At 44.0% G+C, this 16,739-nt stretch overlaps 1 protein-coding gene across 25 annotated transcripts in view; it reads right to left on the bottom strand.

Annotated features, from left to right (window-relative positions):
- Window positions 1–16,739, bottom strand: part of LOC118358514 (zinc finger SWIM domain-containing protein 6-like) — a 76,076-nt gene that overhangs the window by 32,611 nt on the left and 26,726 nt on the right. For all 25 annotated transcript variants that reach the window (XR_008079102.1, XR_008079091.1, XR_008079101.1 and 22 more), the window contains exon 2: window positions 311–667. Coding sequence is in view for 2 of the 25 variants with exons in the window: in XM_052479098.1 (XP_052335058.1) it covers window positions 311–667 (357 nt within the window). In the remaining 23 variants the exon portion in view is untranslated. The remainder of the gene's footprint in view (window positions 1–310; window positions 668–16,739) is intronic.

Here is a 16,739-nt window from a genome sequence, read left to right on the forward strand (position 1 = left end):
GACAAATACAATCTGATTATATCCCTCCCCCGACCTCTCCCTCCTTTCTAAGGTAAATAAAACCCAGGTCTATAGTGTTGTTTAGAGATGGACAGAGTGTTTCGTTTGCAGGCAGCATCAGACTAATGAGCAGCATTGAGCTTCCTTTACCTTTAGCTCACAATCAATGTCCTCAGTGGGGCCTACGTGTACACACACACACACACACACACACACACACACACACACACACACACACACACACACACACACACACACACACACACACACACACACACACACACACACACACACACACACACACACACACCGTGGACCTGGTTGATCTCGGAGTTAGTTGACAGTATCTCATCAGCCAGTTTCTGTGCGGTGGGCAACACCTCCGTATGATGCACTGATATCAGGTACTGGACAAACTTCTGCAGCTGATCTCGGCTCATCTGGAACAGTGTCTCTGAGATGGGCAGGTGCAGTTTGACCTGATCGGGCTTCCGTACGCGGTACAGGGCCAGCGCTACAACGTGGGCGCAGTAGAAGATGTCCTTGTTGCCGCAGCTACAGGTTACTGCGGTGATCTTACAGCGGTCGAAGCTGACGCTCACGCTGCAGATTATCTCAGGCTGAGAGGACGTGGCCGGGTCTGTTACCGTGCCACTCAGATGAAACCCTGGGAAGGAAACAAAAAGAGTGAGTTTTAACAAGCCTTTATTGTACAAGCCTTCAACGTGGCATTGACTATAAAATAAAAGTGAAGGAGGGAGAGAAAGAGGGAGGGAGGATATAGAGGGAGAGAAAGGAGGGAAGGAGGATATAGAGGGAGAGAAAGGAGGGAGGGAGGATATAGAGGGAGGAGGGAGGGAGAGAAAGAGGAAGGATAGAGGGAGAGAAAGAGGAGAGAGGGATAGAAAGAGGAGAGAGGGAGAGAAAGGAGGGAGGATATAGAGGGAGATAAAGAGGAGAGAGGATACAGAGGGAGAGAAAGAGGGAGAAAGAGGAGAGAGAGGGAGGATATAGAGGGAAAGAAAGAGGAGAGAGGGGGATATAGAGGGAGGATATAGATGGAGAGGGAGGATATAGAGGGAGAGAAAGGGGAGAGAGGATATAGAGGGAGAGAAAGAGGAGAGGGAGGATAGAGGGAGAGAAAGAGGAGAGAGGGAGGATATAGAGGGAGAGAAAGAGGAGAGAGGGAGGATATAGAGGGAGAGAAAGAGGAGAGAGGGAGGATATAGAGGGAGAGAGAGGAGAGAGGGAGGATATAGAGGGAGAGAAAGGAGGGAGGATATAGAGGGAGATAGGATACAGAGGGAGAGAAAGAGGAGAGAGGGAGGATAGAGGGAGAGAGAGAGGATAGAGGGAGGATAGAGGGAGAGAAGGAGGAGAGAGGGAGAGACAGGGGAGAGAGGGAGCATATAGAGGGAGAGAGAGAGGAGAGAGGGAGATAGAGGGAGGATATAGAGGGAGAGAGAGAGAGGAGAGTGAGGATATAGAAGGAGAGAGAGAGAGGAGAGTGAGGATATAGAGGGAGAGAAAGAGGAGAGAAAGAGGAGAGAGGGAGGATATATAGGGAGAGAGGATACAGAGGGAGAGAAAGAGGGAGAAAAAGAGGAGAGAGGGGGGATAGAGGGAGAGACAGAGGAGAGAGGGAGGATATAGAGGGAGAGAAAGGGAGGATAGAGGGAGGATATAGAGGGAGAGAAAGAGGAGAGAGGGAGGATATAGAGTGAGAGAAAGAGGAGAGAGGGAGGATATAGAGGGAGAGAGGATACAGAGGGAGAGAAAGAGGGAGAAAAAGAGGAGAGAGGGGGGATAGAGGGAGAGACAGAGGAGAGAGGGAGGATATAGAGGGAGAGAAAGAGGGAGGGAGGGAGGATATAGAGGGAAAGAAAGAGGAGAGAGGGGGGATATAGAGGGAGAGGGAGGATATAGAGGGAGGATATAGAGGGAGAGAAAGACGGAGAGAAAGACGGAGAGAAAGAGGGAGGGAGGATATAGAGGGAGAGAAGGAGGATATAGAGGGAGAGAAAGAGGAGAGAGGGAGGATAGAGGAGAGAGGGAGGATATAGAGGGAGAGAAAGAGGAGAGAGGGAGGATATAGAGGGAGAGAAAGAGGAGAGAGGGAGGATAGAGGAAGAGAAAGAGGAGGGAGGATATAGAGGAAGAGAAAGAGGAGAGAGGGAGGATATAGAGGGAGAGAAAGAGGAGAGAAAGAGGAGAGAGGGAGGATATAGAGGGAGGAGAGAGTGAGGATATAGAGGGAGAGAAAAAGGAGAGAAGGAGGAGAGCGGGGGATATAGAGGGAGAGAAAGAGGAGAGAAAGAGGAGAGAGGGAGGATATAGAGGGAGAGAAAGAGGGGGGAGGGAGGATATAGAGGGAGAGAAAGAGGAGAGAGGGAGGATAGAGGGAGAGAGGATACAGAGAGAGAGAAAGAGGGAGAAAAAGAGGAGAAAGGGGGGATATAGAGGGAGAGAGAGAGGAGAGAGTGAGGATATAGAGGGAGAGGGAGGATATAGAGGGAGAGAGGATAGAGGGAGAGAAAGAGGAGAGAGGGGGGATATAGAGGGAGAGAAAGAGGGATGGGGGAGGATATAGAGGGAGAGAAAGAGGAGAGAGGGAGGATAGAGGGAGAGACAGCAGAGAGAGGGAGGAAAGAGGGAGAGAGAGGAGAGAGGGAGGATATATATATGTTTTACACCTTTATTTAATCTTTATTTAACTAGGCAACTCAGTTAAGAACACATTCTTATTTTCAATGACGGCCTAGTGGGTTAACTGCCTCGTTCAGGGGTAGAAAGACAGATTTTCACCTTGTCAGCTCGGGGGACCCAATCTTGCAACCTTACAGTTAACTAGTCCAACACAATAACGACCTGCCTCTCTTTCATTGCACTCCACAAGGAGACTGCCTGTTACGCAAATGTAGTAAGCCAAGGTAAGTTGCTAGCTAGCATTAAAGTTATCTTATAAAAAACAATCAATCATAATCACTAGTTAACTACACATGGTTGATGATATTACTAGATATTATCTAGTGTGTCCTGTGTTGCATATAATCTGACTGAGCATACAAGCATACAAGTATCTAAGTATCTGACTGAGCGGTGGTAAGCAGAAGCAGGTGTGTAGACATTCATTCAAACAGCACTTTATTGCGTTTTGCCAGCAGCTCTTCGTTGTGCGTCAAGCATTGCGCTGTTTATGACTTCAAACCTATCAACTCCCGAGATGAGGCTGGTGTGACCGAAGTGAAATGGCTGGCTAGTTAGCACGCTAATAGCGTTTCAAACTTCACTCGCTCTGAGCCTTGGGGTGGTTGTTTCCCTTGCTCTGCATGGGTAACGCTGCTTCGATGTGGTGGCTGTTGTCGTTGTGTTGCTGGTTCGAGCCCAGGGAGGAGCGGGACGGAAGCTATACTGTTACACTGGCAATACTAAAAGTGCCTATAAGAACATCCAATAGTCAAAGGTTAATGAAATACAAATGGTATAGAGGGAAATGGTCCTATAATAACTACAACCTAAAACTTCTTACCTGGGAATATTGAAGACTCATGTTAAAAGGAACCACCAGCTTTCATATGTTCTCATGTTCTGAGCAAGGAACTGAAACGTTAGCTTTCTTACATGGCACATATTGCACTTTTACGTTCTTCTCCAACACTTTGTTTTTGCATTATTTAAACCAAATTGAACATGTTTCATTATCTACTTGAGGCAAAATTTATTTTATTGATGTATTATATTAAGTTAAAATAAGTGTTAATTCAGTATTGTTGTAATTGTCATTATTACAAATACATTTTTATTTATTATAAAAATAAATTAATTTAAAAACGGCCGATTAATCGGTATTGGCTTTTTTGGTCCTCCAATAAATCGGGATCGGTGTTGAAAAATCATAAATCGGTCGACCTCTAGAGGACGTAGAAGCCCAAACCTCTAAAACCTTTAAACAACATACACAAAAACATCAAGCATGGGAGATGTATATTAAATCAAACAATTCATTACAAAGCCATGTCCTCTCAATAAAGGCATGCCATGTGTAACGGTAGACCTTCATAAACCTTATGAAAGAGGTGCAAAGATATATTCCATATACCCCTAACATCAAATTATGACCACATTGAATACAGAGCGAAGTCCTGTGGCACGGAATCAAATCAACGGAAACAGAGACTGCAGGTTGGGTCAGCAATGGTAGCAAGACAGATACTGTGTGTTAGAGTGAATAATAGAGCTGGCTCGTTTTAATAGTGTTTGATCTCCTGAGCTCTGCATTTCCAGAGGCGGGGGGATACTATGCATCTATGAATATGCATGAGGAGGGCGGGGCTGCAAGTGACAGTCTAGAACACACACTGATGAGCATATGAAAGAGACCCAGCCAGCGTGAGACCATGCATTTATTAATATTGGGGAGGGGCCAGGGAGACAGAGTGTGTTATTAATTAATTTATGTGCTGAGGAGAGAGTTAGAGAGATAAAGATGAAAACGTATCGGGGCCAAGTGGAGACATGCATGTATAAATCCACTTATCAAAGATCTGTGAGTGTTGTGATTTCAGGCGTGTATTAACAGGGATATCTAAGCTGCCACAGCTACTCGACATGGGGCGTGTGTGTGTGTGTGTGTGTGTGTGTGTGTGTGTGTTCTCCAGCCTTTCCCAGTCCAACGAGTTGAATAACAGAACATCAGAAACATGCGGCTCAAAGACAACTTGGCAGCTCTGATACACCCCTTTGGAAATGTAACACCTACTGTAATGTATCTTTAGCAGACCAGAAATCCACAACAGGCTGAATAGGAATAAAAAGTCAAACAAAAAGTTTTAAAGAATACAAAACGTATGTCAATCTCTTACAAGCAGATACATTCCATAACATAACAAACACCAAGGTCTATCCCATTAAGACTGCTGCCGGGGCTCTTTAGTGGGTCCTCCATCCATCTTAGTTCTCTCCCTCTCTGTTTGACAGATGGGTCAGTAATGACCTTTCTTCTTTCTCTCCTGTACATCGGTTTGGCCACCACAAACTAGTCCCACGTGAAAAATGCACTTTTAATTGAGCTAATTGCTGAGCACAGGAATGTAACTATTTACACACCCTTCTCTCCCTCTTCTTCCCATCTGCTGGTTGGTATGAAATCTTCAGTATCTCATGTGCTAGCTATTAGACTGTGTTCCCCTCCCTGCCCCCCTCAGCCCCCTCCCAAAGTGCAGCTAAGGGCTGCTGTGTGTTGGAGAGGCCAGGGCAGACATTTTTAGAACAAGGCCTGTGTGAGGTTGCCCTAGAAACACCCTCATGACCACTCTGGTGAAATCACACTTGGCTTCGAGAGAGAAACATAGAGCGTGAAAGCGCAAGAAGTAGAGAGTGTGTGTGTGTAAATGCACAAGGGCCCCCAGACCACCCATACACTTGGGGGCCCACATCAAAGCACTAGCCCAGATACTCCCTCTGCGCTTTGGAAACTGCATGAGTGGTGATAAGCCAGCAAGCTCTCTTGACCAGCTACAAGCCCTCCTTCCTCACATTCAACAACATGGGGCCCCCAAAATACCAAACCCCTGCTCTCATTTCAGGGAGAAGGAGAGGCCACAGCCCCTCCAAAATTAACCCATGCAGACCCACAGGAGCAAGAATGTAGCCTTTATATATGGGGTCTTATAATAAAATTGGGTTGAGCATTCCCACATTAAGAGACCTAGTCGAGGCTGGAAGGCTGCTTGCCGAAGCACAAAAGCTCTCAGTGTGCAACCATCCACTAGGATAAATTAGATTGGGGAAATATATGTGTGATGCTCAATCAAATTAAGATTCCAAGTCGATGGAAAAATTCAGCCACAGGGGCGGTTGGCTCATTAACATTATTTGCAGAATTGGTTAGAGCGAATGTCACTTTAAATCTAATATGACACAGTCGTGTGTGTGTGTCTTTTTCCTCAATTGGATTTGCTCAACTCCTGTGTCCTCTCTCCTCCGTCTTCTCTGGCCTCCTTTAGAAAGGTCAAAGGTAATCGACGAGAGGAGAGGGAAAGTGGTAGAAAATATGCTTGTATGAAATGAGACTCTCCTTCTCCAATCGCGCGGCATCATGCCAATGATGTTTATAGGGTGGAATCCAAAGTATAAAAGGTGATAACTATTTTGCTAGTAGTTGTGTATCGTAAGTGGTGTATCGTTTAAATGTTTGCATGCTTTTCTCCTTCGAAGAAAACAATAGCTGTTTCAAATGGGGTTTGGCAGATTTCAAAACTCTTCCGCAAAAATTTCAGAAAGGATACACTTGTGCTTCCTCACCTAAAGGAGGCTATCGAGGAGGGGAGGACCGTCTGTTGCCTACTAACGAATTCTCCTCAACCACTTAGAGACAGAGGAGAGAAGACAGAGCAGAGAGGACGGAGGTGAGACGGCAGATTTGTCCAAATAAGAAAAGGCCTGTGTGTGAAAGAAAGAAAGATGTAGGCCTATATAGACAAGGATAGAGAGAGGACAAGAGAAGCGAGGCTTTAGCTTTGACATTTAATCACATTACCACATGAGCAACAGTCAGACAGGGAACAGCTCAATCCAGTTCTGTACCAAAGCAAGCCAGAGCCAAGGTCCATTTCAGCTCAGTAGAAGACCGCGGTAGAAGGGGTATGGATCCTATGTTAGTCAGAGGAATCCTCCAGTATATCTAAAAAAGCACAGAGCTCGTTTGGAATTCCATATAGCCTGAATCAGAGGACCTGAGAGGAGATCTGACCAGCATGTGAAGAATGGTGCGCTACTGCAGGAGAGGAAAGACAGTTGGGTGGGTGGAACCAGAGATGGGATGAATATCCCCATGGGCCCTGGTCAAAAGTAGTGCACTAGATAGGGAACAAGGCGCTATTTGGGATGGACAATTGGAGGTCTAGGGGGAAACGAAGAACCCTTTGAAAAGTGAGTGAGCAATCTGTTCAGCCCTTAGGCCTATATTAGTGATGTCATTATCTAAAACAGCCTCCGAAGGGCTGGCTGTCTAACTCCAGAGGAAATCTGAGAAGGAAAGATTCAGAGGTTTTAGGGCGTGGGTGTACACCTCAGTCTTACTGGGAGTGGAGGGGCTTATGTGTATTCCAGTGGTGGCTGCTGAGGGGAGGACGGCACATAATAATAGCCAGAACGGCACAAATGGAATGGCATGCATTTGATACTCTTCCACTGATTCCCCTCCAGTCATTACCACGAGCCCCAATTAAGGTGCCACCAACCTGTGGTGTATTCCCATGTGAGAGAGAGCCAGAGAATGAGAGTGGTCCTATAAGGAAGCCCTCATACAGAGACCATAAACACTGATCAATACATTTACACAAGGGACGCTGCTTTGGGAGTGCTGTAGTGTGTGCGTGTGTGGTCTAGGTGAGGGTCAAGCTGGAATAGCACAGCTGAGCACCAAGGGTGGCCATGTTTGTGCTATGACCTCTCTGAAACATCAAAGGCCTTGTCCTCCACAGGAGCAGTCACACCAACCAGAGCCAGCTGTAGCCTAGAAAATTAACCCTTTTCTGATTTTTTACATTTATGAATTTCAATTCCATTACTTCTACATGTGAATTTGACAGCAAATGTGCATATTGATCATCAGGAGGGTGTGTGTGTTTGGAGGTGTCATCCTGCGTCTACTTAACTGACAGTCGACTCTGGTCTAGCCGGGTGAAGCAGCCACGCGATCCATCAGGAATGACTTGCAATTTCCAAACTATCACTTACAAAATGGAGTCTAATTTTGTTGGATTGGACAGTCAGACCCAGTCTGTTTTACTGGCCTGTTGAGTGATTCTGGAGCTTGGCAGAGGACGGCTGTCTGACTAGCCGTGAGACATTCAACTGAATTATTTGGACAGCAGGGTTTTAGCAAGCCTCTTTGAAACCACATGCCTGCTTTGGACTCTCAGTCTATACATCCGTCAAACCATGTGAAGAGGTATGAGGGAAATTAGAGATGTATGGAAATTAGCATGTGTAATTACCAAGAAAAGTCCCTCAAGAGAGTGTCTTGGCTGAAGATGAACGCAAGTGGTTGGTTGGTGTGTGTGTGTGTGTGTGGTGTGTGTGTGTGTGTGTGAAGATGAATGTACTGAGGATCCATTGAAAAGCCATTGTCAGCTCTTTAAAGCAGGCTAAGTGTGTTTGTAAGGACAAGCCTCTACATCAGGAGGGGGATTACAGACAGTGACACATGAGGCTAGACCTATAAACAGCTACAATGTCACGAGACGGGTACAAATCCAAACACAAAAGAAACATGAAAAATATGGTTGGGTTTTGATGACGATGGCCAAGGGAAATCTGAATGTGCTTCTCACACACCTTCGAACAGAGAATCAGAGGGGAAGTAAAAAGAGAGTGTGTGTGTTAGGGGCGACTAGTCAGGAAGTAACCTTCCCTTTGCCCCTCCCATTCCGTTGGAAAAATCAACTGACAGGCTAGACTCCCCCAAGCGTGCACACACAAAAAAAAATTCCCTAAACCCTATCAAGGATAGTAAAACCAAACATACACACCTACCTGACTACTAAAGTATGCTTCCTACTCCCACAAACACAGCCCCTCTTTCTTTCTCCCTCCTCCCAGCTGCCTAGCCCTAAACTGACCTGCTGTGTGTGTGCTGACGTCACACACCAGACACACACATATAACGGCCTTAGACGAGGGGGAAGCAGCATTCCAGCACTGTGTTCACAAACACACAGGAAGCACTCAGCTGTAGCAAAGGGTGAGGGATGGAGGGATTTGGCCGTGAGCCAGAGTTCCTCTGAGCTCTTCCCCTTTCTGCTCCAGCCAGCCACAGTTTGTGAAAAGCAGCCCTGCCAGTTTGGGCTTAACCCCTCCCTTCCTGGAGTCACCCAGGTAATTTACCAGCATCTAGAGTGTTCCAATTCTGATATACCAACGCCACAACCCCCACGCCGCACACACACAAGCAGGCCACAGTCCAAGATAACGATGGCTAAAAGCACACACATACATACATTTAACAACTAGCAAAAAATATATATTTGACCTTTATTTAACTAGGCAAGTCAGTTAAGAACAAATTCTTATTTTCAAATGATGGCCTAGGAACAGTGGGTTAACTGCCTTGTTCAGGGGCAGAACAACAGATGTTTACCTTGTCAGCTCGGGATTCAACCTTGCAACCTTTCACTTACTAGTCCAACGCTCTAACCACTAGGCTACCTGCCGCCCCAATCCAGAATGCATGGGTGAGAGAAGGAGTGGGGATACCTTGGAACACACAAGCACGGCACCCCCTCGTCCTGTCACGCAGAGAGAAAAATGAAACAGATAATGGCAGCTTGGAAGACAACCCCACGAACCCCAATATCTTTGTTTGGCATTTTGCATTCACTGTAGTGGTGCGTTTCCTGCTTACTGTCCTGAGAGTCCATATCAATAAGACTACACCTCTCAAACTCTCCCACTACTCAAACATTACTCCTATCATCTCTTGGTTTGCAGTCACACAATGAATATCCATTTATGAATGACATGGTTTCAAGTGGTAGCCTATACACAACTCCTAATTCAAAAGACAAAGAAGGCTGCAGAGGGCTCAGAAGCACAACGTCCCATACACTAATTCCCTCACTGCTCCAGGAGCTGATCATCTCCCATACGAATCACAAAGGCATGTGACCGCACATACGGTGGAAGACGCGCGTATCACTACGCCGTCTTACCTTTACATTTAGGCGACTTCACAGACCTACACTGAGCCCGGTTGCTCAAATGACTCCCTATTCAGTGCACTACTTTCGACCAAAGCCACTGGGGAATATGTTCAGGATAGGGTGTTATTTGAGCTCGTCTTTGTCCTTCCTGAACCTGCCTTTGTCTAGCTATGTATCCCAGAGTGGGCCGTGCGGCGCTGAACCTGTACCATGTCAGAGGTAATACATCAGACATGACATCTTCTACCCCCAAACAGAGATGACAAGTGTCATTCTTCACACTAACCACACCGGACAAAGCCAGGAACAGGAGGAAGGATGGAATGGAGGACGGGATGGGGGGGTGCTCACGTTTAATATCACTTGACACGCGTCATCTAGCATCTCTCAGCCCTCCACTGAGGCTGTGTAAAAGCCTCAGCCGTCATACACACACATCAAACAAAGACCAAAACAAACATCTCACGAGCCCAGCGCTGCTATCGACAGATACTGAGGAGGAGAAGAGACAGAAATACAGTTCTATTCACCTGCTTGTAAATACTGTGGTCGAAACTCCTGCCTGTAGGCAATTCCTGTAAATACTGTGGTCGAAACTCCTGTCTGTAGGCAATTCCTGTAAATACTGTGGTCGAAACTCCTGCCTGTAGGCAATTCCTGTAAATACTGTGGTCGAAACTCCTGTCTGTAGGCAATTCCTGTAAATATTGACATTGAGGTTAAGGATATTCTCTCATGGGCAGGCGATCAATGGATAGCCAACATTGTCTCTTAACACTGTAAGCATCTTACATTATACAGTACCACTTTTCTTATCTCACACAAACACATGGAGGCAAACAGTGGGCCTACTGAATGAGTCGATGACTTGCCTAAGAGCGGTTACTAGAATAGGGAACTGAGTCCTCCGAATAGGTCTGTAGATACTTTAGGTTTCGTCTCTCCAGCTAAACGCAGACAGCTGGTCTTATCAAAACCCTTTCAGAACCCTATCCCTGTGAAATGGCTCTCATTGCATGTAAATAACTACCCTTTATTGATGGATGATTGAGAGAAATTGCCCACTAGTAGAGAGAAGGGAATATTTCCCCTAGAGCTCTTTGTTGACATGGGAGTAGCCATGATAATGCTGGCTGGTTGTCTAAGTGATCCCCCACAGGGAGTGGTATTTGACCATCACCAGGTAGGCAGCCTCAACACACCGTCTGGCAGGTCAGCCCACCAATGATTCACAAGTCTAGCTGGTGTCTATTCTATTCTATTCAATTCCATTATATTACATTAGACAACACAATATTATGTAATTGACTGCTTGAATCAACACCATCTGTAAATATGCTACCTCTGACTAATCATATTAATGAAATGTTTCATCTGTTGTGTGTTTGGAGATCGTCATTAGTTCCATTTGAGATGATACAGTGGATACACAGGGCAGGGATTGGGTGGGGTTGAGAGACCCCCCTCCACCTCCCAGCTGATCAAGATGGCATCCATCCTTGAATTAGGTCAATGAGTTTGTCAAAATGAGAGAGCGAGCGAGATCTCTGGACTAATGGGGTTATGGGAGCAGAACCAAGCAGCTGGTTTAAGCAGAGTTCATCATATTCATCACATTGGTTAGACAGCCAATTACAGATACAGGCCAATACACTCACATGTGGAAACACACACACACTAAGGCTGGGCGATATGGCCTAAAAATCATGGGGGTTCAAAATATGAATCTCGATTTTTGGGCCATATATTTAAAAGGAGCTTTGTTGTACATCTAACTCTAGAGTCTAAGCTGGGGGGGGGTCTGCTCAGCTAGCATATAGAATCATTTATAGTGCCTTCAGAATATATTCACACCCTGAATTTGAAATTGATTCAATTGAGATGTTTTGGCCTCCACACAATACCCCATAATGTCAAAGTGGAAGTATGTTTCTAGATTCTTTTTTTTAACTAATGATTTAAAAATGCATCAATAAGTATTCAACCCCTTTGTTATGGCAAGCCTAAATTTGCTTAACAAGTAACTGTGTACAATAATAGTGTTTAACATGATTTTTTAATGACTACCTCATCTCTGTACCCAAAACATACAATTATATGTAATGTCCTCCAGTTGCACAGTGAATTTCAAACACAGATTAAACCACAAAGACCAGGGATGTTTCTCAATGCATTGCAAAGGGCCCCTCTATTGGTAGATCAAAAAATGCAGACAATGAATATCCCTTTAAGCATGGTGAAGTTATTAATTACACTTTAGATGGTGCATCAACACACCCAGTCACTACAAAGATACAGGCGTCCTTCCAACTCAGATTTCACCATGAGGCCAATGGTGACTTTAAAACAGTTAAAATTCAACAGCTGTGAAGGGAGAAAACTGAGGCTGGATCAACCACGTTGTAGTTACTCCACAATACTAACCTAATTGACAGAGTGAAAAGGAAGCCTGTACAGAATAAAATATTCCAAAACATGCATCCCGTTTGCAAAATGGGACTAAAGTAAGTACTGAAAAAAATATGGCAAAGCAATTTTTGTCCTGAATACAAAGTGTTATGTTTGGGGCAAATACAACACATAACTGAGTATCGCTCTCCATATTTCAAAGCATAGTGGTGGCTGCATCAAGTTATGGGAATGCTTGTAATCATTAAGCAATGGTGTGTTTTTCAGGATAAAAAAAATAAAACAGAATAGTGCTAACCACTGTCAAAATCCTAGAGGAAAACATTGTTCAGTCGGCTTTTCACCAGACACTGGGAGATTAATTCACCTTTCAGCAGGACAATGTACTAAAAACACAGGAAGTTTATTTTAAAGTGTCTGTCCTATTTCTGAGAGATATAAGATCAGGATTTATTTTTTTAAACGGACACATATTTGACCCCTTTTTAGGCACTACTTCCATATTTAACAGGTACCAGACTACCTTCAGGCAAGTCTTGTGGGTGTCCTAGAGCAAAACAAGCAGCATGTACATTCTATATAGGGGCCATAGTTTGTAGGTCAAACCGTACATACATTTTTGCGATTTTTTCTGACACACTTCTGTAGCTCTGCCACCTTTCGCCGCAGATGCAGAAGGCCAAAATCGATAACTCTCGCTTAATTAAAGCTACCCCCTACTTTTTTCAATTCCCGCCTGAAGACATACCCAAATCTAACTGCCTGTAGCTCAGGCACAGAACCAAGGATATGCATATTCTTGGTACCATTTGAAAGAAAACACTCTGAAGTTTGTGTAAATGTGAATTGAATGTAGGAGAATATAACACAATAGATATGGTTTTGATAATACAATGAAAATAAACATACGTTTATTTTTATTGTTGTATCATCATCTTTAAAATGAACAATATAAAACAAACATTCAGATAGGATGATGGGGACAATTTCAGTGAAAAACATAAGAGGGCAACAGTAGTTGTGCAAAGTTTCAGAATGATAACTTCCAAAATGAGTGTGCTACATGACATTTATCATGAAGTCACCCAGGTGTCCCACACAAGTAACCCAAATGTACCCAAGTGGCCAAATTGGTGAAGTTATACATTTTGAACAGAACAACTGTATTCTAACCCCCCTTAAATTAATTGTACTCAATCAATTTCTTCTAAAACTGTGTGTACATCTGTATATCTAGACTTAGATTTAGCTTTCCCTGACTTGGTCGCCATACTGATTGATATACAAACAGCTGAAAATGCGGTTTACCAAAACAATGCTGTGCGCAACATGCGTGGCTCCTTCCGGTATGAATAGTCAATGGCGAATGACCCTCTTTACGCCGGAATTTACTACATGGGTTGGTCTTCCAACACATAAACATAACATATTGCCGTTTACCTCAGCTCATTGGCTATCTACCCAGCTAGATTTCAAGACGATCAGTGGTCATTGGGTTAAAATACAGTCAATCAACGAAACAGAGGGCAAATCATTGGTGCATAATGATGTCATGACTTGTTGTCTTCAAATCGGTTTCTTTCAGTCAATAAGTCCTGCGAAATGACCCATCAGGTCTGGTTGTGTTATAAACAAACCAGTTGATTACAATGAAACCAAACATGACTGGAAAAGTCACATTTAGTGTGTGTATTTACCTCGAATGTGTCGTCGAAAATGGAATGAGACGGAATTCACGAAACAAGCGGTTCACAAAATGTTTCGTGTTAGGCTATAAAAATGGATTTTATCAAACAGAAGACCATTCATTGTGTAACATGAGCATTGGGATTGCAAACAGAGGAAGATCGTCAAAGGTAAACAATTTATTTTATTGCAGTTTGTGATTTTGTTACGCCTGTCCTGGTTGAAATAGTTGTTTTTATGGGGCTCTATCCTCAGATAATCGCATTGTATTCTTTCGCAGTAAATCCTTTTTTAAATCTGACAATGCAGTTGGATTACCAAGATTCTAGGCTTTCAAAACATGTGAGACACTTGTATTTTCAATTAGATTTCCGTGGGGCTGTGGAAATTGACTCAAGAGGGTGTAAAATGTCAAATACACAGCATTTCAAACAGTCAGCAATAATATAATGAATTCAGAGTTCGTGAAATTATACCGAGGCTGAATATAAACCTTCCACAACCTGCTTTTTTGCAATTCACACTAATCTGGCTTTCAAGTCAGCCTAAAAAAATGCCATTTTTGCTACAAATTTAACCAGAACCATGCATAATACACATTCACTATTGACAAACCTCTTATAGCATTATTGAAAATGAACACAGGCCTCTTAAACAATCTCTCAAGCACCACGTGCTAGTGAGTAGCCAGCTATGTTTTTATATTTGACGTTTAGCCAACTTGAAATCTGCTAGCTAACATGGTAGAACAGTTGAACTGTTACGGACACACCCTTCTGTCCATCTCCAACTTTTAACAGCATGTTCAATTTGTTCAGATGTTGAAATCAAGTGGCTTACCTTATTTCTCAGAATGAGAACGAGTTGCCAATTCCATATATAAATTGTGTTTTATGATTACTGCACATTTATAAAACACAGACTAGAAAGCTAGTATAACATTCTTTGGCTAAAATCTTGCAGCGGTATGTGCACACAAAAAACTGAACATTTATTTTCCAGAATCAATTCCAGATCAATGAATTGACAAATCTAGATACCGCCCAAGTTTAACAGGCCTTCCTTCATACCCGGATTTAAGGTATTACCAGCATAGCACACAAGGGGCTGCTAAACACACCAGAAAAGCACATCTTTTACCAGAATGCTAAAAGAATTAGCACAAAGTAATAGCGAAATCACATCAACAATGTTAGCTAATTGCTTAATTTTTTATTTTATTTTTTATTTCACCTTTATTTAACCAGGTAGGCTAGTTGAAAACAAGTTCTCATTTGCAACTGTGACCTGGCCAATATAAAGCAAAGCAGTTTGACACATACAACAAAAGAGTTACACATGAAACAAGCAAACAAAACGTACAGTCAATAATACAGTAGAAAAAGTCTATATACAGTATGTGCAAATGAGCTAGGATAAGGGATGTAAGGCACTGGTGACCAGGGAGCTGAGATAGGGCGGGGCTTTACCTAGCAGAGACTTGTAGATGACCTGGAGCCAGGGGGTTTGGCGACGAGTATGAAGCGAGGGCCAGCCAACGAGAGCATACAGGTCACAGTGGTAGGTGGTGTATGGGGCTTTGGTGAGAAAACGGATGGCACTGAGATAGACTGCATCCAATTTGTTGCATAGACTGTGGGGAGCTATTTTGTAAATTACATTGCCAAAGTCGAGGATCGGTAGGATGTCAGTTTTATGGGGGTATGTTTGGCAGCGTGAGTGAAGGATGCTTTGTTGCGAAGCCGATGCCAGATTAAATTTTGGATTGGAGATGCTTAATGTGAGTCTGGAAGGAGAGTTTACAGTCTAACCAGACACCTAGGTATCTGTAGTTGTCCACATATTCTAAATCAGAACCGTCCGGAGTAGTGATGCTGGACAGGCGGGCAGGTGCAGGCAGCAATCGATTGAAGAGCATGCATTTAGTTTTACTTGCATTTAAGAGGAGTTGGAGGCCACGGAAGGAGAGGTTTGTTAACACAGTGTCCAATGGTGTCAGAATGGTGCCGTCTGCGTAGAGGTGGATCAGAGACTCACCAGCAGCAAGAGCAACATCATTGATGTATACAGAGAAAAGAGTCAGCCCAAGAATTGAACGCTGTGGCGGTCCGATTTGACACACTGAACTCTATCAGAGAAGTAGTTGGTAAACCAGGCGAGGCAGTCATTTGAGTATCCAAGGCTGTTGAGTCTGCCGATAAGAATGTGTTGATTGACAGAGTCGAAAGCCTTGTCTAGGTCGATGAATACGGCTGCACAGTACAGTCTCTTATCAATGGTGGTTATGATATCATTTAGGACCTTGAGCATGGCTGAGGTGCACCCATGACCAGCTCTGAAACCAGATTGCATAGCGTAGAAGGTACGGTGGGATTCGAAATGGTCGGTGATCTGTTTGTTAACTTGGCTTTCGAAGACCTTACAACAGGCAAGGTAGGATAGATATAGGTCTGTAGCAGTCTGGGTCTAGGATGTCTCCCCTTTGATTAGGGGGATGACTGCAGAAGCTTTCCAATATTTGGGAATCTCAGACGATACGAACGAGAGGTTGAACAGGCTAGTGATAGGGTTTGCAACAATTTCGGCAGATAATTTTAGAAAGAGGGTTCAAATTTGTCTAGCCTGGCCGATTTGTAGGGGTCCAGATTTTGCAGCTTTTTCAGCACATCAGCCATCTGGATTTGGGTGAAGGAGAAATGGGGAGGCTTGGGCGAGTTGCTGTGAGTGGAGGGCTGGTGATCAGGGTAGGGGTAGCCAGGTGGAAAGCATGGCCAGCCATTGAAAAATGCTTATTGAAATTCTCAATTATCGTGGATTTATCAGTGGTGACAGTGTTTCCTAGCCTCAGTGCAGTGGGCAGCTGGGAAGAGGTGCTCTTATTCACCGTGGACTTTACAGTGTCCCAGAACCTTTTGGAGTTTGTTCTACAGGATGCAAATT

The sequence above is a fragment of the Oncorhynchus keta genome, chromosome 25 (assembly GCF_023373465.1).
Source record: "Oncorhynchus keta strain PuntledgeMale-10-30-2019 chromosome 25, Oket_V2, whole genome shotgun sequence".
Lineage (NCBI taxonomy): Eukaryota > Metazoa > Chordata > Actinopteri > Salmoniformes > Salmonidae > Oncorhynchus > Oncorhynchus keta.